This window comes from Vitis vinifera, chromosome 12 (genome assembly GCF_030704535.1).
Source record: "Vitis vinifera cultivar Pinot Noir 40024 chromosome 12, ASM3070453v1".
NCBI classification, from domain to species: Eukaryota; Viridiplantae; Streptophyta; class Magnoliopsida; order Vitales; family Vitaceae; genus Vitis; species Vitis vinifera.
In genome coordinates, this window is record NC_081816.1 from 23,285,784 (window position 1) to 23,308,719 (window position 22,936).

Below are 22,936 nucleotides of genomic sequence, written 5' to 3' on the forward strand. Positions count from 1 at the left end.
AAATCCAATTTTTTTTAATAAAATTGTCCAAGTTTTTCTAATTGAATAAATTTTTTTTTGGTAAATAAAAATAATGAATAAAGTTTCTTTTATAAATAATTTCAAAAAAAATTTTCCTATTAAAAATCCTTTTTACTAGTAAAATTGAGTTGAATATTTATGGACCCTGCATTTTGCTCGATGAGTTTCCACTCGATGGCGTGATGTTTTTTATTTATTTATTTATTTTGTAAAAATTCTTCATCTTTTGATATCAAAGTTTAATTTTCTAAAATTTCAATTTTTAGATTTAATTTTCAAAACTTTCATTTTCAAATAATTTTCAAATTTCCAATTTTCAAAACTTCAATTTTCAAAGTTAATGTTCAAAACTTCAATCTTCAAATAATCTTCAAAGCTCCAATTTTCAAAACTTCAATTTCTAAATTTAATTTTCAAAATTTCAATTTTCAAAACTTCAATTTCCATATTTAATTTTCATAACTTCAATTGTCAAATAATTTTCAAAACTCCAATTTTCAAGCAATTTTCAAATTCCAGTTTTTTTTTTCAAATATTTTTAATTGCACTTTAGTTTTCAAATAATTTTAAGTCCTTTTTTTCCTCTTCCTTCATTAGGGTTTAGAGTCACTAAAAATCTTGTTTTTAAATAAACTTGCTACATTTCCTTTTAGGTAAACACTTTCACAAATTTTCTTTGATTTTGAAATAATTTTCCATTTTTCTCGATTTTTTAAATAAGCATGAATTTGATTTTCATAATTTCAAAACAATTGAATTTATGAGCTTTGGTGGGGACCCCACATATGAGTTTTCTCTTCTAATTGTTGATTATTATGCTTAATGAATATTGCTTGATCTTTGTCTTGCTCTTTGATATGCATGTGATAATTTTATACTTGAGCTAACCTTATTTCCATGATAACATACTATTACTTGCCGCTCAGGTACGATCTTACTCTCACTTTGCTTGTTCTCATGCTCGATTTGTTTTATTATTCGATCATTTCATTGGTATTAATTGATTTCCTTATTAATTGTCATACTTGTCTCACCTTATTTAGTAGAGACCTGTTTTTAAGGGGCTTAGAAAGGTGTTATGGTCTTTTACCGTACCTTCTTGATAAGTAATCTGACCCCCGAACCCGACTATGGTTTTCCATAGACCATTTTTTCCAAATAAAGAGTCACACTTAGGGTTTTTTTTTCCTTTAAAAAAAAAAAAAAGTGGCGACTCCAAGTCTTTTCTAAAAATCATATTTTTCACCAAATAAATAAAAAGCGAGTCACGCTATCAAGTGGAAACACATTGAGCAAAATATAGGGTCCACAGGAGTGTGGTGAGGTTGGTATGAAATTTTTTCATATTTGCTCCAACCCCATCCCTTTTTATTTAATATTTTTTTTAGCTATCATGATAATAGATATAAATAAATGAGATAAGTTAGGATGAGGTTGACCCGTCCTAAACTTGCCCCACTGTCATCTATATTCTCATTTTCTTTTTTTACCAACACACCAAACAACCCTAACCTTAATTTAATATACCTCTTTTGTTTTTCAAGAAAATTCTTTTCCCTTCCCACTTTATTTTCTTCCATTTTTTTTTTTTTACTCTTTTCAACTCTCTCCCTCCTTTTGTTTTCATTTTTTATATTTAATGAATTTCCGATGGGGAAAAAAATGAGATGATTGAAAGGGAAAAAAATTAAGCGACAAAGGGAAGAAAAAAAGAAGGTAGATGAAAAGAAAGTGATAAAAAAAAGAAAAAAAAACTAAGGTTATGACTTTTGGGTCGGTGTGAGAAAAAGAGAAATATTAGGGTTATGTTTGGTTTTTAAAAATATTAAGAAAAGAAAAAAATTGTTACGAAAAATATTTTCTCTTATTTGATCATATTTTGAAAAATACCAAAAAATAAAATATAATTAAAATTAATAACAAACTTATGTATTTTTAAATATTTCATCTTTATATCCAAAAATTAAAATAAGTAAAATAAGTTTATAGTAGCATATAAAAAAAATTATTGATTTTAAATTTATTTTATTTTTTTATTTACTTTTTCTCTTTATTTTTTTTCTATTGTATTTTTCCTCAAACTTTTTAGGAGCCAAACATAACCTAGATATTTAACATAGTTTCACATGTTTATATTATTAAAAAAATATTTTAAAAATAATACAAAATTGTAAAATTGGAAGGGAAAAAGGTGAGGTTGAAATAAACCCCCCACCTATTTGTCTTACTCAGTATGTCTTTATTTACTTTTCGAAGTCTTACTATTTTTTTTTATATAATTATTATGTATAGTGCTTATATGCAATATTTCTTGTAATTATTGTTGTAAGAATAATATATATATATATATATATATATATATATATATATATATATATATATATATTAGTAGACAAGATTAAGCCCTAATCACTATTATCAAATCATTTTTTTTATCTTGCTTTTAGATTAGTTGTTTCACTTTGATTTAGTGTCATAAATCAAGTTGATGCGAAGGTAATGAATGGATTTCCATATTATCTATTTAATCAACACGATGGAATAGATAAAGTATAAATGATTGATGTTATATAATTTATTCTACTGAATCTACATAATTCGGGGTTAATGATAGAAAAGATTTTTTTTTTTTCAAATGAAAGACCTTATACTTTGTATACGGGGTTTTTCCTTGTGGTTTAAATAACGATATGATTCAGGTTTTGGTAAAAAGATTCTCTTGAAGCAAACTAACTCATATATTTTACATGAGACTTATACTATTGTTGGAATGAACATGAATTTGGATAGAGGAGAGTTATGCCTCGGACAAACAAAATTTAGAAGATAAAATTTGGATACTTTGCATATGGGGTTTGCCCTTATGGTTTAAATAACGATATGATTCGGGTTTTGATAAAAAGATTCTCTTGAAGCAAACTAACTCATATACTTTACATGAGGCTTATATTATGGTTGGAATGAACATGAATTTGGTTAGATGAGAGTTATGCCTTGGACAAACAAAATTTAGAAGATAAAATTTGGCGAAAGCATGGTGCACTAAAATTATGTTGCATCATATTATAAATGACTAATAATATTTCATTGTCTCCTACAATTCAATTCAATTTTTCTTGGTGAAAGAAAACAAGAAAATTGTTTCAAATAACTTATGAATTTCATTGAATTGCATGTGCTATATAGAAGTCATCAAACACTTTCTTTGGATCTCTTGTTTAAGGAAGAATTGCCAAATTTTACTAATGATAATGTTATGTTTGGTTTTCAAACGATTGAGGGGAAGATAGAGAAAAAAAATAGAAGGAAAGAAAAATAGTAAAATTTTTAGTTGTTTATGAAAAAGTAAAAGAAAAGCAACTTATATTTATGAAAATGCATTTTTCCTAAATTTATTTTCAAATTCGATCAATTATCATTTTAATATTAAATGAATTTTCAAATACCAACTACTATAAAATGTTACAAATTGTATCATTCATATATTATAATATATAATGTGTATTATTACTTCTTATATTATTTTTAGGAAGTTTCCAATATTTTCATAAATTTTGATAAATTTTTATTGTATCGATATTTTGTGTTAAAATATTCACTAATATTTTCCAATATATTCATAAAACTAAGTTATCGATACATTCGTCAAAACTAATATTTTCATCTTTATCCTTTAAAATCAAAGTAAAGCTTCTTTCATATATGGTATTTTCATCCTTGCCCTTTAGGATCAAAGTGAGGCTTCTTTTCATATAGATTTATCTGAACAATTTCACCAAATTGATCCAATGGAGTATGAGTCCAAGATTGCTAAAGCCACTTCCAAAATTATAAATTGGATTACAAGCTAAAAAAAGAACAAACAAAACACTTTTGGTAATGGATTATGCAAATTCTACCTTTTTAGCCTTAGAACACTTTTGGTAATGGATTATACAAATTCTACCTTCTTAGTCTTTTAATAATTCCTTTTGTAGGGAAGCCTAGACTAGAACTCAGAATGGAATTCAAACCTCCTAATAATTAGTGAATAATTTTATAAGTTACAATTTTATTTTTGCACAAAATCGTTAAACTTTAGCAAGAATCTTGTTTAGTTTTTCTAGGGAATCTTGGTAAACCTTTTCAAGGATTTTTATTCAACTTTTATAATGAATAAACTTTTTACAAGGTATTAAGATTTTGCAAGGAATCTTTAGCTTTTGCAAGGAATCTTTCAACTTTTGTAAGAAATCTTGTTCAATTTTTCATTCAAATCATGGGCTTGTTATTTGGTCGTCTACACAATCTTCCTAGTAATCCAAGTTATCAAAATCTTCCTTGTCTTAATACAAATGAGTGCAGCCTATCCATGGTTGAATAAGTGCTCTATAGATATACCTTATTAACCTAAATTCATTTTTTTTTAAATCTAAAAACTATAAATTTTCATAAGCTTCCTCTTGATAGTTTTGCATGTGATATGTATGGGTTGAAAATAATTGTTCAATGGATAGGGCTATGCCTTTTTCTCCTCTATATGGCTATGATCACATAAGGGAATAAGGATAGGGGTCTTGCCCTACAATTCATTAAGCCTCAAGATGAGGATGACCTCTCAAACAATCTCAAACAATCATGTGGCTTGTAATAATTGTCCTTTTATGATGGAAAAAACTACTCTAAGCAACCCTTTTTTTTTATTGCTTTATGCTATTAATGAGATTAATTAAGATTTACACGGGGAAGAATATTATGATGTACCATGGTGCGATGTATATAAATATATTTAATTCTTTTTGTTGTGAAAATGTGGAGTGTTTTCCATGGATGTTCTAGGTTTGGATTAAGAGAAATGTCCTTATCCAAGATGGTCGTGCATACTATAAAATGAGTATTTCTAGGGATGACAATGAGATGGGTTTTTTCAAGTACCCGCCCTGTCCCACCCCTAATGAGACGGGTTTGAATTTAAGTAAATGGGTTTATGATGAAATTGGAATTTTTTTAAAAACCCAAGACAAGTTCAGGTATTGTCTTGTCCCACCTCAATTGTATGTAAAATTTAATTTCAAAAATTAAATTAATTTCATTTTTATTTTCCTATTTTAATATATATAATAAAATACTTTTAAAATAAGTTATAAAATTATAATATTTTAATTATTTATAGATACGTTTATTTTAATGTAATTTATAAATTTTAAAATATTTCTTTTAAAAAAATTTCAAAAAAAAAAAAAATTAATCAAAGTGGCTATAAAAATTTCTCATACCCACCCCGTCCTATTTAATTTTTTTTCAATGGGGTAGAGATGAGAAATATTTTGAATAAATAGGGCGGGGTTGGGATGGGGGCATCCTGTTCAGAACCTGCCCCATTGTTATCCTTAAGCATTTCTATAATGTGATGGAACTGTAGAATAGGAAAATGGTTTCACTTCTACTAAGTGTCTTGAAAGTACTTCATTTGTTCTTGTCATAAGAGATCACCAAACTTGAAATTCAAACCATCCCATGTACATATATGGTTGAATACCTTATAATTTTTCATGAAAATGAGCACTCTACATATAGTCTATCCCAATTTCACATTTCTCGAGTTATTTCAGATACTTCAAAGCAAATGTGTTATTCCATAGGTTTACCATGCAATGATCAACTTAGGATGAAATATTCACATATACATTCTTATATTTCTTTCTTTATAGAAGAATAATCATCTACATTGTACAAAAATATTATTTAGGAATAAGCAAGGTTGGAGGTTGATTTCCTTGGAAATTAATACTTATTTCCTACAAGGTCGACCTAATATATAAACAAAAGTTTACTTATAATAATCATCAAATAAAACTCATATTAAACTAGTAAGGTCAACCATAAAAGAATAAGCATAGAAAGACAAGCTATTAAGGTGTCATTCGGATACACTATCTATTGATCTTCGTGCAACGATTCTTGGTGAAGAAATTAGAGAAAAACAAAAAAAACACATAGATTTAACGTGGTTTGGTGGATTGCCTACGTTCATGAGAACAGGGAAGAAGACTTTCACTATGTGTAAAATTAAGGTTACATAAAATGGTATTTATACTAACTCTCAGATAATGAAATTTCAAAAAGACCACTGAACCGTACCACGGGAGGACGTTGCCCTCTCACACCCCCCAACCTATCATTCGCCCTTAACAATACAAATACAAACTTCAATGGCAAATTTCGTTGTTCCACTTCGACATTTGTCCATTTTTCTCTATATTTGTCTTTCCCTTAATACAAGCCACATACTACAACACTATCTTTTTTCTATTTTAAAAAAAAAAATAAAAGAAATAACAACTTGTATATATATAAAACGTAATATATCTTATGTAAAATATATAAACTAATGTTATGTTCTTAAAAATTAATTTCAAAATTCTTGAAATTTGAGGTAGTATTTATTTTTTAAAATCTAGTATATCCAAACAATGACTAAATTAAAAGAAAAAAGCTAGAAATTATTCACAAGATAGATGGTACCGATTCATAAATATGCCCTTTCACAATTTGTTACATAAAAAAGGTTTTCTTGATAATTGAATATTTTTTCTCCTAAAACATGAATTCTAACTATAGGTTATGATTTTCTAATGACTAGGTCATTTTTTTTTTGTTCGATTGCTTCTAGAGATCTTTTCATGCCGACTTATACAAAGAGAGAAAATCAAAAGCTTTGCAACTTATATGAAGTAAAGGGGATTTTTATTAATTTAAAGTATTTTACATTTATTAACTACATAAAACCAAAGTAGTCATTTTACCTCAAAACTTAATCAATCTTATTGATTCCCAAAACAAGTATTTTTGATAAATATAGAATATGGGATTATAATCAATATTTGCTTTAGTATCTTCTCAATTTGGTTACTCAATGCCCTTTTTCAAGATTATAGAGTACACTTTTGTTAATTATATCATGCTTTGAACTATTTTTTTTTTTTTTTTGGGAGAAAATGTATATTTTGACAATAATTTTAATTCATTAATTATGAAGTGTCTAATTATCAAGTGCATCAATAGAAATATATATATATATATATATTTTTTTTTTCTATTTGAACCAAAATTTATTTTTTGGACCCTGTCATCAACAAGAAATTCCATTACCTTCCAAATTATCATTTGGGTGTTCCTTAGACCCATCAATAACACCACCTAAGAGGATTGATTGATATTTGAATTCTCCGACATTCCAAATTAAGGACTAAAATATTGGACAAAAATTCTAGAGAAACTTTTAATGGAATAAAAATTGATCAAAACCTGTAAAAATATTGAAAAAACTAAAAATAATGATATTTATTTCATAATTTTTTCATATCTTTTAAGACATGAACCATAAGAAAAGTATCAATTTTATTGAAGAAAAACATCAAAAGAAATGAAGATATACCCATCATTATTTTTAATTTGTATTTTTAACACAAGAACCATAACAAAAGTTACCATTTTTCTCTGCTATTTTGTCCATGGGTTGTCCATCTTCCTTGCTACATCTTTGGAAAATCAACCAAATATGATGGAGGATTCCTCTCCACAACCCGTATTTGGATGAAAAGAAAAAACAAAACAAGAAATATGGAAAACTTCATTGAAACTAAGAATGACGATGTTATCTCCTAAAATGCATATGAATCCTCTCCCAATGGTAAACAAAAGGTTAATAAATACCTGTCATACCAAGGAAGAAAATATTGTTGACATATCGTGTATCGATACGATATTTCATGGAGAAATATCGATTCGGCGAAATTTCGAGAGAAATATCCAAAAATCAACGATATCTCACGATATATTGGCGATTTTGGAGATAAATCATCGATTTTTTCAGATATATCACATGGTCAACACGGGTTAATGATGGTCAAACGTGCTTGTGGACCCCGCATTTCGGCTCAATGCGTTTCCCACTCGATGGCGAGCTCTATTTTTTTATTTATTTGAAAAATTGTTGATTTTTATTGATTATTTGAAAATGACTTGGAGTCGCCACTTATTTTGGTTTTTATTTTTAAAGGGTAAACAAAATAAGAAAGAAAACCCTAAGTGTGACTCCTTATTTTGGAAAAGGTGATCTGCGAAAAACCGGATCGGGTTCGGGGGTCAGGTTACTTATCGGGAAGGTACGGTAAAGATCGTAGCACCCCTCTAAGTCCCTAAAGTCGGGTCTCTACTAATGAAATGAAGCTGACATGGCAATCAATGAGAAAATCAATGAATACTCGAATCAATCATGCACATATGAGTATTAGAATATGCAATAGAGGATAACCGAAGTGAAAGTGGATGCGTACCTTATCAGCAAACGGCAACGCGCTGAAAATGATTTCCCCCAACAAGATCGACCAGAACTCAGCAAAACACCTTTCTTCTTCCTTGCTTCCCCCTCTCTCTGTTTTCCTCTCCTCTTTTTGCTCTCTCTCTCTGCTAACCTCCTCTCAAAAGCACCATCTCTCAACTCCTCTCCTCTCTCATACGCTCCTCTCTCCTTAACAGCCCAAACTCCAAACAGCTTCAAAACCTCTTCTCCACAGCAGAGAAGGCATACCCTCTCTAACAGCAATGGAATCCTCAGAAAAATATCTCTCTACCTCAGCTCAAACTCCAAAACTCTCCAGAATTTCTCACAGTCGTCCATGGGATCCTCCCCCTAAAAATCTCTCTCCGTTTTCTTCTTAGTTAACCCCCCAGAAAATCAGTCTCCTTCTCTCTCAAGCTTTCCTTTCTCCTTAACAGCCCAAACTCCAAACAGCTTCAAAACCTCTTCTCCACAGCAGAGAAGGCATACCCTCTCTAACATCAATGGAATCCTCAAAAAAATATCTCTCTACCTCAGTTCGAACTCCAAAACTCTCCAAAATTTCTCACAGTCGTCCATGGGATCCTCCCCCTCCTCCTAGCTTTTTCTCTCCTGCTCAAAGAATACCCCCCCTTCTCATCTGGTTTTCTCTCTGAACTCTCCTCAAGCTCTCAGAAAACTTCTCCTCCTCACAATCGAAAGGAACCCCCTAAAAATCTCTTTTTCTCCGGCAGAAAAGCACCTGAAAGGCTTCCCTCTCTCTCTCTCTCTGTTCCCTCTGGAAAACTCTCACTCCTGCAGATACGCTCCTCCTACAACAGAAAAAGGCACTCCTCTCTCCTGCAGCTCCCGCACTCCCTTGCAACTGCCTGCAGCTTTTCTTTGGAATCTCATTGCCACAGGTCAACCTCTCATTGGTCCTCCAAACCACTAACCTGATTCCTCACCAACCAACCATGCATGGACACGTGGCTCCTTGAGATCGTGACACTTGGAAAAATTAGCTGCAGAAAGTGAACCCCAAATGGGGGTCTACAAATATGCCCCTCTTCGGTAGAGTTCACGAGTGTAAAAAACATGAACACTGGAGTGAAAAGTAAGTGAATAGTGAGTGCAATGAAGTGAACTCTACCGAAGAATCAAGGAAACCCCCATAGGGACACTAGCAAAACACGAATTCGCTCAGGCTGACAGACTAACACAAAGGCTCTAATCCTAAAACAAAATAATGTATCAAAATGCCTCTGAAACCACACCAAGGATCCGGGCTCCCTCTAAAACGTCTCCAAAAGTGACCCGAAGATCGATGTCAAAGGTGAGTAACGGTCGAAACACCTTGGAGTACGAACAAGAATGCGTCTAAAGGAGACTGCCCTATGTGGACTACGAGATGAATAGGCGATAAGCACAGGGTAACGAGGTGAGGAGAGTGAGAATAAGTGCAAATCCATGAAGGTGAGACATGCAATGCCAGAGAATATGAATGCTAGGAGCTGTGACTCTGCATGACAAGACTGACTTTAAACGCTAAACTAGAAAATAAGAAAATAAAGCTCTGCAAGCCAAACCAAAAAAGCTAACTTTAAATGCTAAACTGAGAAAATAATAGCTCTGGAAGCCAAACAAAAAAAAAACTAACCCTAAACACTAAACTAGAAGGCCCATAGGTGAAGACTTACGGTGGTGACACAATAAAAATGCCCATAGATGTCAATCTATGGTGGTGAAAATCTCGAAAGCCTAAGGATGAAAATCCATGGTGGTGATAATCTCAAAAGCCCAAGGATGAAAATCCATGGTGGTGATAATCTCAAAAGCCCAAGGATGAAAATCCATGGTGGTGATAATCTCAAACGCCCACAGATAAAAATCCATGGTGGTGATAATCTCAAATGCCCAAGGATGAAAATCCATGGTGGTGATAATCTCAAACGCCCACAGATAAAAATCCATGGTGGTGATAATCTCAAAAGCCCAAGGATGAAAATCCATGGTGGTGATAACTGAAATAAATGCTCATAGATGAACATCTATGATGGTGAAAATCTGAAAGCCCAAGGATGAAAATCCATGGTGGTGAAATAACTGAAATAGATGCTCATAGATGAAAATCTATGATGGTGAAAAACTGATCAAAGCCCATAGATGAAAATCCATGGTGGTGAATCCGAAACAAAGGGGGATGCCCCAAACAATACTGACGGAAGGGAGATGCCCTAAACAAGATGACAATAGGGGGATGCCCTAAACAAGGTGACAATAGGGGGATGCCCTAAACAAACTGACGGTAGGGGGATGCCCTAGGTGATAACTCGCAAAGATCGACAAATGTGTCTGACAATCATGAAATCAGCATGAGACATGGCAAACCCAAAGAGAGGGGAATGCCCTAAGTCAAGTGCTAAAGGGGTATGCCCCAGTATGACGACTTGCAAAGATCAAGAAATAGACTGAGTAGTGAGAAAGTCCTCAAAAGGTCTGATGAACTCAAGGATGGGGGTATGCCCCAGTGTGACGACCCATAAAGATTAAGAAATAGATCGAGTGGTGAGAAAAACCGCAAAAGATCTGGTGGACTCAAGGATGGGGGTATGCCCCAATGTAGGATAGTAACTCACATAAGACACGAAATCTCACCATACAAGACACTCTGGGATATGCTCAATGATGATGTAATGCAAAAAACACATACAGAGCCTCAATGAACAAACATTAAAACAAGTCCAAACATCACTGAAACTATGCTGACAAAGCAAAACTAAAATAATGGATCACACAAACGCTGACCAAAACTCTAGGTCTGAAATGTAAGCAAGTCAAGACACGACATGTCAACTATCAATATGAGTACATCATCACAAGTGCATCAACAATCTAATACGTCCTACCATCATGGGAGATGTTGAACCTAATGTCCAAAGGCATGTGAAAACTCAACTAGAAAGCCCGAGACTAGTCTGCATCCTCCTCTGATCACAAAAGAAATGGATAGGATCATGTAAGACGATGAAATATGTGGGCTCAAAAGATGTAAGGCTCTGATAAGATGGGTGCAGGTATAACAGTGTCCAATGTAGGATGGATGGGAGTGTAACAAAGATAAGTGAATATCCGAATCAAACTAGGTACGCTGAGAAGACTGAGCCCAGGGTGTCAATGACTCTATGATCCATCAAAAGCAACAATCATAAACAGGAGGCGGAATCTCAATGTCAAAATCGGCAAAGTGGGTATGCCCCAGTATGAATGCATCATCTCAGAATGGGTAAGCTCTCAATGCAGAATGATCTCTGGAAAGTAAGTGTCTGGTATAAACTGTCATCTCACAAAATCATCGCCAAGACGAGTGGGCTATGCCCCAGTGTAAGCATCTCCAAATCAAACATCCATGAGAAGAATACAACCAATCATACATCATCTGATCAAAATGTACATCTGCTCATCAAAGCCAACGTGGTAATGTGAAGAGAATATCTGACCTCCCCCAAAGAAAGAGCATGTCCCAATGTGAACTGATATCTCTAAGATCAACTGCCAATGAAAGGGTTATGCCCCAGTATAGGGCAAACCCTGAAATGACTAAACTCCGCTGCATGCTCTCATAAGTGCCCGTGTCCTGATCCAATCATCTCAAAAAATATGTCAACAATGATGAGAGGGCTATGCTCCTGTGATCACATCAAAGAACCCAATCATATCCCATACTCCAATGTGAGATGAATCTAATCGCCTCCGAGGAACAACTATACCATAAAAAACCATCATCGACTGAAAGGGGTATGCCCCTGTGTAAAGTACTCCAGATGAAATGCGTCAATCATGTCTCATGCTCCAATGTGAAAAAGGACATCTGATATCCTCTGAGGAATGAACATGGCTCAAAAATCCGTCATCGACTGAGAAGAGTATGCCTCGACATAATGGTCATCCGATAAAAAAACTCTCTGAGATGGCTATGCCCTAGTGTAAGGTCATACCATAACTCCCGGTCCATCACAATCAGAATGCTCTCGAATCAATCTCAAATATCGCTCACATAAGAGCTATCAAACACAATGTGTGATGTCATGGCCTCAGGGTGGTCTTAAGACTCAGGACGTAACGAAGGCTAGGGTGATAGGGTGATAGAAATGAAGGGAAACTAGTGTGGACCCGCATTTTTCACTTGCGTCCCCACTCGATCGGCGAGACTCGCTTTTTATTTATTTGTGAAAAATTGATTTTTGAAAAAAGTTGGAGTCGCCACTTATTTTATTTTTATTTTTGAAGGGAAAATAAAATAAGAAATAAAACCCTAAAAAAAATGACTCCATAATTTTTGGAAAAGCGTGTCTTTGAAAACCCAAGTCTTGGTCCGGGGATCAGGTTACTTATTGGGAAGGTACCTCTAGGAGGTAGCACCCCTCTAAGCCCTAAAAAGGTCTCTACTAATTAAGTTAAGGGGAATATGACAATTAATCGGTTAATTATGGATACCTAAGTAGGCTAGGTGATTTCAAAAGATTTGCATGCTAAACAAGATCAAATTGCCATAAAAGAAAGGTTAGGATGCGTACCCGGACCGCTTCTCAAGCGCTATCATAAAACATCAGAGTTAGTATAGAAGTATAACACACACATGTATTTAATCATAGCGAATCAAGCATACATCTAAACACCTAAGGATTATCAAACATATGCATACTTCACAGTGACATGATTGTTTACAAAATTTAGAAAGTAGGTGATAGGAGGGCGTACCTGGATAGCATAGATAACTTACAATGCGCTTCCATAAGACATGAGGGATTAGATAATAATAAAATAAAGAAACCCTAGCATGCTTGTTATCTAATTAGCATAACAGAAATTATCAAAGTATATGAAAACATTAATTATCACACACATCTCGTATACAATTCCTAAAAAAGATAGACATAATTTCAACAAGTGACAAAGGTGGCAACAAAAATAATTTTTGAAAAGATTTTCTTATGTAGGGGTTTCACCAATCCCCAAATTAATATACACAAATTTAGCCCAGAATTATCCCATTATTTGGGACCACAAGCTTTGATTCGTGTTTTTGTTCAAAACTAAACTTTTTGTTAGAAACCGAGAAGGATGCAAACCGAACTAAATATGGTTGCATATTATTTTTTTTAAAATAAAAATAAAAATAAAAAAATAAAAAAAGATTTTGATCCTGAGGACTCTAAATAAGTTTTTGAAATAGATTTTTAAAATGATTTTTTTGAGGAAAGTATTTTATTTTAAAATAAAAGGAATTAATTTGGAAAAAATAAAATATAAGAAATAAAATACCAAACAAAACAAGAATGAAACCTCAAAGTAAAATTTTTTTAGTAATTAACAAAAATGATAATGGTGATGATAGAGGCCAATCTTCATGATTTTCCAATGGCCTCTAAAAATCAAATTTAATAAATATTCACCAAAGCAACAAACCAAACGACTTTAGATCAAATAAAACTAATGAAATATTAATCGGGAATTTATAAGGTTCAATCAAACACATAAATTGAGATAAACAATCTAGAACTAATTTAAAATTAACCAAACACCTAAACATGTAATTATAATAATGTGAATATAGTAACACAAGCACATAGAATTCTAAAACATATTAACTAATCAAAAACTAGAATCATCAATTTTAGAACGTGAGCAAAATAACATAAGATTAGTTAAACTAATTAACCTATTAGAAAAAAGAAGCATGAACTAAATATTGATAAACCAAGAATGAAGATTAGTATACTCAAAACATGAATAATACAACTTAGGGTTAATTAAATTAGTTGTCTAAAACTTTGGAAAACATACAAACTAAAAGTGGATCAACCAAGAATTAACCAAATATTTCTTAAACTAACCAACTTAAATCCTAAAAAGGATGAATCAGAAAAAATGATTTACAATCTTTTTTTTTTTTTTAAAAAAAAAACATAAATTTAATTAGATGGGATCAAATAGACTAATGAGCTAAAATTCTAAAATACCTAAACTAAATAAGATGAACCAAAACATGATCAAAATAAACTTAAAAACATAAACTTTATTACATAGGATCAATTAGAATAATAGACTAAAAATTATAACACACTTGAACTAAATAAAAAGCTGACTCATAAAAAAAACTGACTTTTAAAATTAAATCTATTAAAACCGATCTAAGCAAAATTCTAACTTTTCGAACTAAGCAAGGAATCAAATCCAAACTACACAAAGATTCTAATTTTTCAATGTAATATAATGAATCAAAATTAAGATAAAACAAAAAATTCTTACCTTTTAAACCAAAGTAATGAATCAAAACTAAGCAAACAAAAATTTACTTTTCAATCTAATATAAAAAAAATCAAAAACTAGATTAAACAAAATTCAAACATTTCAAAATAACGCAAGGAATAAAAAATAAATTAAATAAAATTTTAACCTTTCAATCTAGTTCAATGAATAAAAAATTGAATCAAACAAAAATTCTAATTTTTCGAGACAAACATAATGAATTAAAATTAAACTAAACAAAATCTAACTTTTGAAACCAAGACAATGAATCAAAATCAAACTAACTACATTCTAACTTTTTCATCCGATTAAAAAAAAATCAAAATTAATACATAAAAGCTCTAACTTTCAATCCAATAAAAATTAAAACTAAAATCCTTAGAAATTCTAATTTACCTTCTCTAGAATTCCTCTATGGTGGTGCGGCTGCTGCTCTCTTCACTTACAGGCCTGTGCGTGTTATAGTAGTATGCGGCTGTCTTCAATTGCAGCCCGTGGGGAAGAGTCCATGCATGGGCTGTTGAAAGATCAGAATATATGGCATACTGCTGGTTGTACCTTCCCGTGAGTTCGTGGCCTTATTCCTCGCCAAATTCTAATGGTGGATCCCTCTTGATGGTGCGTGCTAGTGCTCAATGGTGAATGTGTGGTGGTTGCCTCCTTCCTCTTCCTTCAGACCTCTCTTTGTTCTTCCGTTCTCCTCAAGCCAAAAAATCCCCCCTTTTGCTCCCCAAAATAAATAAATCACTCTCCGGATCCTCCTTTAATTTATATGACAGCCTCACTCTCATATTTCCTTTCCTTTCCGAAGATGCACGTGATATAGGAAGGTGCATACATGTGGTTCACATTGAAGATTCCCAAGGATGCAGCCGCATGTTGTTTTGGTAAGTGTCCAAATCCTAGTGATCATATCATTTACCGTTAATTGGATTGATCAGGCTGAAGATTATCTTGCACCACCACGCACAGGATTTCTCTTCTTTTCTCATGGCGAATGCATGGCTGTGGGCTTTTCGGTCTCTGGCATAAGTCTCTCAAACCAAACAGATTCCATCTATGCTTCAATGTCGATCCTTTCATGTCGATTATGTCGATATTTGGTTCAGGTCTCGTGTCGACTGTCCTCTACGCCGCGTCGGGATTTTTCGGCGTGAATCTTCATTCATTCCGGTGATGGCTGCCAGCATTCGACTCAGTTTGGGCGAGGCGACTTTGGAGAGATGGCGCTGGTGAGGGCGTTCGCGATTCTGTTCTTTGATGGATTCAAGCTTTTTCTCTCACTCGCGATCACGGTTCCTCTGCTCTGAATCGCGATCCCGGTCTCGGTTTCTGGAAGAGCAGTGGTGGCGGCTGTCCAGAGAGAGGTCTGAGAGTTTGTTGGTGGAGGCAGCGCATGAGGAGTGGTCGGCAAGTTTCCATAATTCTGGGAGCAACTCAATGGCCTTATTTAAAGTCTCCTGCAGTTTACAGTCAGAACCAAAGTTTACATGCAAGCCTTCTGGTAATGAAGATTTAACAATGTCCAGAATAACGTTGCATGATTGAGCAGCTTCTTTAAACCTTCCAAGACCCTGCAATGACTTTGCTTTAAGAAAGATTGTTTCCAAGAGTAAACTAACAGCATTTATGGACATAGGTTGGGCAGCATCACTTTGAGAGCGCCTCCTTACGACGTTCTCCTCTCTTAGCGAGGGTGAGTTTCATCTTGGGAGTCACTGCAGCAATATCTATTCCTTCAAATACATGCAGAGCAGCTTCTATGTTCCCTTTTTGATATTCATATCTCCCTAACAATGCTCTTGCTTCCTCGTAGTTTAAACAACTACTCTCATGGAGAGATGATTCAGCTTCTTTAATATTACCGATATCTTGCTTTTGCTCAAGCTCAGCAGCTCGAGAAGAACTGCAACTTGCTGAATAATCATTGGTTGCAAGGATTTCAGACAAAGGAATCATTTTATCTGCTCTTAATTCCTCTCCAGAGCAGAGGCACTTCATTATCTTCTCCACCCTCCGTCTTATACCACCCCTCTGCTCCTTGAGCCGGTTCTTCTCACTCCTTATACTGTTTCACCACCCTTGAAATCCAGCATGATGAGGTTAAATTTCTGCCACGTGGAGATTGATTTTGTGCAGTTTGTGATGCGCTTCAACCTTTGGTTGCCTTTCGAACTAGAGGCCCATTTGCCACATGGAAATTTCTGTTCTGTGCTTCACTCGCTGATGTCTTTAGAACTAGAGGTCTATTGGCAGTATGGATGCTTCCGTCCACTGAGGCACTTGATGCCACTCCCAAAAGGTCCTGTGCCATCACTATTCGCAAAAGGTTGAATCTGGGAGACTCTACTGCCACCATCAGTGAAGATATGTTTGTAGGTGCTGGTGTCACCCTTGACAAAGTTTTAATTGTAGGAACCTGCAGCAGCCAAAATTGTGCACGTTACAGCAGCAGATAGAGCTTGCTCCAATGCTTCCTCGTCAATCAACTCATCTCCTATTTGTCGTTTCTCAATATGGGATATGTCATAATATCGTAATGCTGCCTCCAAGAACTTCCTCTTCAAATCTAAAATCCTAGCATAACAAACCTTATACTGTAAATTCAATACTTCCTGCTGTCTGTTGCTAACTAAGAATGAGGCTTTATTAATAAAAGCTTCCGCATTGACAGCATCATCATCCTCAAGATATAGACGAGCTATTTGGACACATTTCGACAATCTGAGTGTATCATCAATAACCCTCATTGTGGAGTCTAAATCCATGCCACTGAGCATCTGTGCTGCCCTTGACCACTGCTGCTCGGACTCATACAACTCAGCAAGCTTCTCTCTGATAACTAACACCTGATCTTCAAATGACACACCGTGGCTGAATCTGAGTAAGGGTATAATGGGCAATTTCCTTTTGGGCCTCCTGCTCCCAAACATGCAATTCGTCTCCTCATGCAAAACAAAATAAAATAAAAGTAAAAAAATTAAAAGAAAAGAAAAGAAACCCATCGAAATAATAGAATAAAACATGATTTTAAAATAAAAGCTAGAGAACTAGGAGAGACTAGATTATGTAATTTCGTCCTTCAACAAAGGGGGTCGTATGCATATTTTAAATCTAAACAATTCAAACAATTTTCTATTAAGTGAATAAATAAAATAGAGATAAAAAATAGAGAATAGTAATAATGATAATAATGACAATGATAATAATAAACAAATAAAAAGTAAAATAAATAAAATGAAAATGAATAAACAAAGTAAATATAATTATCGAATGCATGCAATAATAGTAATAATAATAATAATAATAATAATAATAAAAGTTATTTATACATATATAAAAGTTAAGCCCGATGAAGTATTTAAACGGATCTAAGTGGGTGCCTAACGAACTAAGTGTCCTAAATGGGCCTAGGGTGCCTAAGTGGACCTAGGGTGCCTAAATAAGCTACTCTAAAAGCTATCCTAAAAATGAATGAAAAGTCTAAGTCTAAAATAGGGCTGCGAAGGGTCACAATAAAGGGTCAGATAATCCCTCGACCGAAGTCTCCAAGGTGACTCAGAAAAAGGTAAGTTGTACGAGTAGTAATGGGTCACCAAGGAGTTACTATGGAGCATTAAAAATGAATTTAAAGACATGTGCTAAAGGAACAAAATTGAGGGTCTACAACTAGGCCCAAATACCCAATGATCAAAAACCCATGCCCTCATGTATAGAATGCAACATGTATAGAAAATATCGTGAGCCATGGACCGAAAGATGCCTACTTTGAACATGGTAACAATGATGATGCAATGAATAATGATGGAGCGAAGAGGGTATCAAACCCGAAAATGAGGTCACTGTAAGAATGGAATAAGGGGTGGAATGAAAAATGATAAAACAGAAGTGAAAACGAGGATGATGATGAAGCATAGAATACGAGAACAAGTGATGATCTGCTCAAATCAAATATGAAAGGAGGTCACGTCAATAACGAACACAATGATGGAATGGACAATGACCCAGAGCTCCTAAGAGAAGGCCACTCATCTCGCTCTCAAAACATACAACAAAATGAATACGAAGAATGAAAGGTCCCGAGGAGCTCACATACGAACTCCCATCAATAGACATATCCAACAAAGCGACCCTTCGAACACTAATATACACATACTCAATGATAGAGAATAATACACACATGTGCCTCTTTTTTTTTTTTTTTTTTTTTTTCAATCCTTTTTTTTTTATTTATTACATATAGACAAAATGTACATGCTCTGAACGCAAACCAAGAAAGATCTAAAGACGAAGTAAAAATGGATAAACATACTCTCAAATGCCAATGTAGCATAAACTCTCTCTAATGATGTGACCCTCTCAAGCCAAGGATCCCTGGATCAACGTCCGTATGATAGATAGTGGAAATGACGTGACTACCCTCCATGTAATGAACTGAGGAGGATTACCACTCGGGGTGGAAGAAGATGAAGCGGAACAAACGATAGATATAACAAAGAAGAGGATGAAGAACTAACGAGATGTGATGAAATGCCATGACGCAATGATAGGAAAAAATAATGAGAAAGATGCGCCCCTCGGTCCAAGGCTCATGAAACTCCTAAACAATGCATGCATACACTGAAGGACCCCTATCCCGGTGTAGAAGGTGAGCAAGGCTATAAGAAATAAAAGGCTATGATGCTCATGCGAGGCTCAAAGGGCTAGCAATGGACTATGTCAATAAAGGTAATAGGGTGTAAGCTAACCGAAATGAAGGCCACCCATCCTACGACCACAGTCTCAGACATCGCGCTATCAAGCCCTCAAATGATCAATACTAAAGATCGATGTCTATCTGATATAACCACGTCAACTCTCTAGAATCATGCATCAAATCGTACTCCAAATGCTCTATAATAATCTCAAAGATGATCCTCTCAAAGCAAAGTGAACGGTGATCTCATCAGGCACGAGTGCCCATCACAAGCCAACTCTCATCATACAATATCAATCTCTATACTCACGGCAAAATAAGTGATAGTCTCATCAAGCAATCAATCAATCCTCACATCGTAAACCACCCAAAGATCATAAGCCAACCCTCGCCATGCGAAATCAACCCTGGGCTCAAACTCCTCACACTCTACCTAGTCGAATCAGAAAGGGGATGTGCAAAGCCGGAAAAGCCGAGGATGGAAAGGTCATGTAATGGTCTCAAGGGTGATGCTGTGCAAAGCTCATAATGGATGGATGTAGGTCAAAGCAAAGACAAGGTACAGGAAGTGAGCAAGGTACTGCTCTGATCATAAGAAGATGTGTCACAGTCTCGAACTCCCTAAGTCAAATCTCTGATCCTAGGCTAATAGGCTCAACATCCTCCATGATAGGTCAAGCCTCAAGACAACAATGTGCAAGTGAAGAGATGCCTCAAGTCGAAAGTACAACACATCATATCACAAAACACAAACACATGTCCATAAAGGAAAATGCATCCAATGGGATAATCCGATGAGTACATCATGCAAAAGAAGGATAACAAAGACAATACTCAAGAATCGAGTTATAGTCTCTAAAAGTCAAAAGTAAAACAAGACTAAACAAACAAAAACAAAAACAGTGACTGGTCCTGCCATCACATCTCTGGCCACAGAAGGAACAAAATCTGAGCGCCACTATACCAAGGTAAGCCAATCATGAGTCAATCGCCCAAATCAATAAGATCAAGGACTGCTGGTGAAGGGGCGTCTGCATGCATGGCTTGAGCTGAGGTAGGAATAGGAAACATATCGGACTGAGGATGCCCAAACGTCCCAGAATCAATAATGTCCTGTACGACATGTCGTAGAGCAGTGCAACGATCAGTGTGATGTCCTACTGACTGATGGTACGTACAATATAAATCAAGCCGAAACTATGGAGGCATAGGATCTGGAAGTGCCCTAGGAGCCAGAGGAGCCAAAAATCCCATGGCCTGGAACATCTCAAAAACTCTTCTCAGTGGTATGCTCAAATCTGAAAAGTGTCTCTAACATCGTCGACGAGGGTGAAGTCGCTCATGAGGAACTGTGATAACTGGAGGGCCCTGAAACTGGGGCGGAGGTCGTGTCGGCGTAGCCAGTGAAATGGATGAGGAATGCTACTGGAACACTGAATGTGGGCGAGGTCGTGGATGTGAGGCACCCAGAGTAGCAAACATCGATGGAGACAAATGTGGCAATGAAGGCATCGCTACTCCTGGAGCTCCTCTCGATGACGATGGATGCTCTGACAAAATAAGCTCAATCCTCTCAACCCTCCGTGTCAAATCCACCATCATCTCGTAAAGAGTAGTGAGAGTAATGGGTGCGATCTCGTCCGACATGGTGAACCTCAACTGAAGAAGTCTAATCTCAATGTACTCTGAATCATAACCATCATACCATCAATATCTGCTCGGGGACCAGTCACGACACTAAAACTGTCCAAGACTCTAAAACAAACACATGCAAGAGACAAAACAAAACAAAACAACACACGATGCTACTCAAAACAACAACACATAAAATACATGATACGAAACAATGATAACAATAAAAAGAAGATAGAAACACATGCCCAAGAAAACAACAATATCACTAAGTGAAATGAGAGTACATCATGCAAAATAATAGGACAACAAAGGTCTACTCTCGAAGCACAAGATGCGAACTCAAAACACTAACTATAAAACAAGACTCAAATACAAAGAAAAAGAGAACAAAAACCCAAACGACCAACTAACAAAGTAGTCCCAAAATACACCAACAAGGTATCAAAGTGTCCTGTGAATATCAGTGCCCTGGGAGTCCAAAACGTGATGGTATAAGCCCGAAGGAGGAGGAACTGCATGTGTGGAATAGGCTGGAAAGGAATCCACAGTCATATCTGGACCAAGATCAGTATCTGTGGTCGATACGGGAAAGCTAACCGCACCACTGTCAATAAGATCATGTATGGTATGACGTAAAGAAGCACAATAATCAGTACGGTGGCCTGCCATCTGGTGATATGCATAGAACTCATGAGCACGAAAACGTGGAGGGAAGGTACTCGGGGGTGGCCTAGGGGCCAATGGTACTAAAAAACCAGTAGCTCTGAGTCGCTCAAAAGCTCTATCCAGAGGCATCCCCAAATCAGAATAAGTCCTCTGATGTTGCCGATGGGGGCGAGACTGCTCATGCTGTGGGATGCCAGTCTGTGGACGCTGAAACTGAAATGAAGGTCGCACTGTGACAGTATGAGGATGCACAAAAGGGTACTGCTGAACTGAATGAGGATGATGATGCTGTAAAGGCGGGAAATCACTCCTGGGTATCTGCAATGATCTCGCATAAGGATGATAACTAGGCCGTCGATGTTGAAAGTCCACAGAACATACGCCTCCATAACTCTCAAATGATCCACCAACCCATTTCCCCTCAATATCCGGAGAAGGAATAATATCTGACCATAATCCTCTAGATATGCCATCATCTACATCAAAAAAAGCCTGAACCAATGATCCGAAATCCTGGAATGAGACTCCTGTCAGATGTCGAGCAAACCTAGGATGCAAACTCCTCAAAAACATGCTCATCTGATCTCTCTCGGTAGGTCGCTCAATCATCTCTGCAGCCCTCTCCCTCCAGCGAGAGATAAAAGAAGAAACAGACTCATCTGATCCCTGTCTAAGAGACTCAAGCTCTCTACGTGTAACACTCGTATCACCACTGAAGGAATACTATCTCAGAAACTCCTGTGCTAAGTCCTCCCAAGTTCTCCGACAAGATATCTCTAATGAAGCGTACCATCTCTGTTTCGTGCCGCTCAATGACAATGGGAACAAAGTGAGCAACTGTGCCTCATCTAGACCAAGAGCTCTCATAACTGTGCTATAAAGTCTGAGATGAATACGAGGACATCCAACACCTGTATATCTCTCTATATCAGGCATCCTGAAACCGACTGGCAAAGTGGCCACTAGCACATCATCAGGGTCATCCCACGAAATCATCCCATCAGGATCTCTCATCTGTCCAATCCTCCGCTCGAGTCTGTCCATACGAGAACGAGGATCCTCAATAATGGTAACTAGTGTGACAATGGGTGGAATGACAGCGGCCTGATCATGTGAAATAGTAGGCAACGTCTGTGTAGCTGGCATCTGAACAGGTAGAACAGGTAGTGTCACTAAATCAGATGGCGTGTCCTCGAGCACTACATGCCTACTCGGCTGACTATCCATCCTCTAACTCAAACTGGTCAATGCCCCCTGAATCGAAACCATAGAAGCGATAAGCTAACCAATCGAAACTGACTGTG

General features: G+C 35.6%; 1 protein-coding gene across 1 annotated transcript; it reads right to left on the minus strand.

Moving 5' to 3' along the window:
• Window positions 1-16,285: 16,285 nt before the first annotated feature.
• LOC100242030 (uncharacterized) lies at window positions 16,286-17,568 on the minus strand. The gene is made up of 2 exons (XM_010659803.1): window positions 17,078-17,568; window positions 16,286-16,703 (listed from the first exon to the last, which is right to left on the minus strand). Exons 1-2 carry the CDS (start codon window positions 17,566-17,568, stop codon window positions 16,286-16,288), a joined length of 909 nt encoding a protein of 302 aa, XP_010658105.1.
• Between the last annotated feature and the right edge of the window lie 5,368 nt (window positions 17,569-22,936).

Excerpts from the sequence above, each read along its gene's own strand:
- LOC100242030 (XM_010659803.1), bottom strand. The coding sequence starts at position 17,568 with ATGTTTGGGAGCAGGAGGCCCAAAAGGAAATTGCCCATTATACCCTTA. Across the intron at positions 16,704-17,077 it reads GCTCTATCTGCTGCTGTAAC|TATAAGGAGTGAGAAGAACC; the intron begins GTGCACAATTTT and ends GTGGTGAAACAG.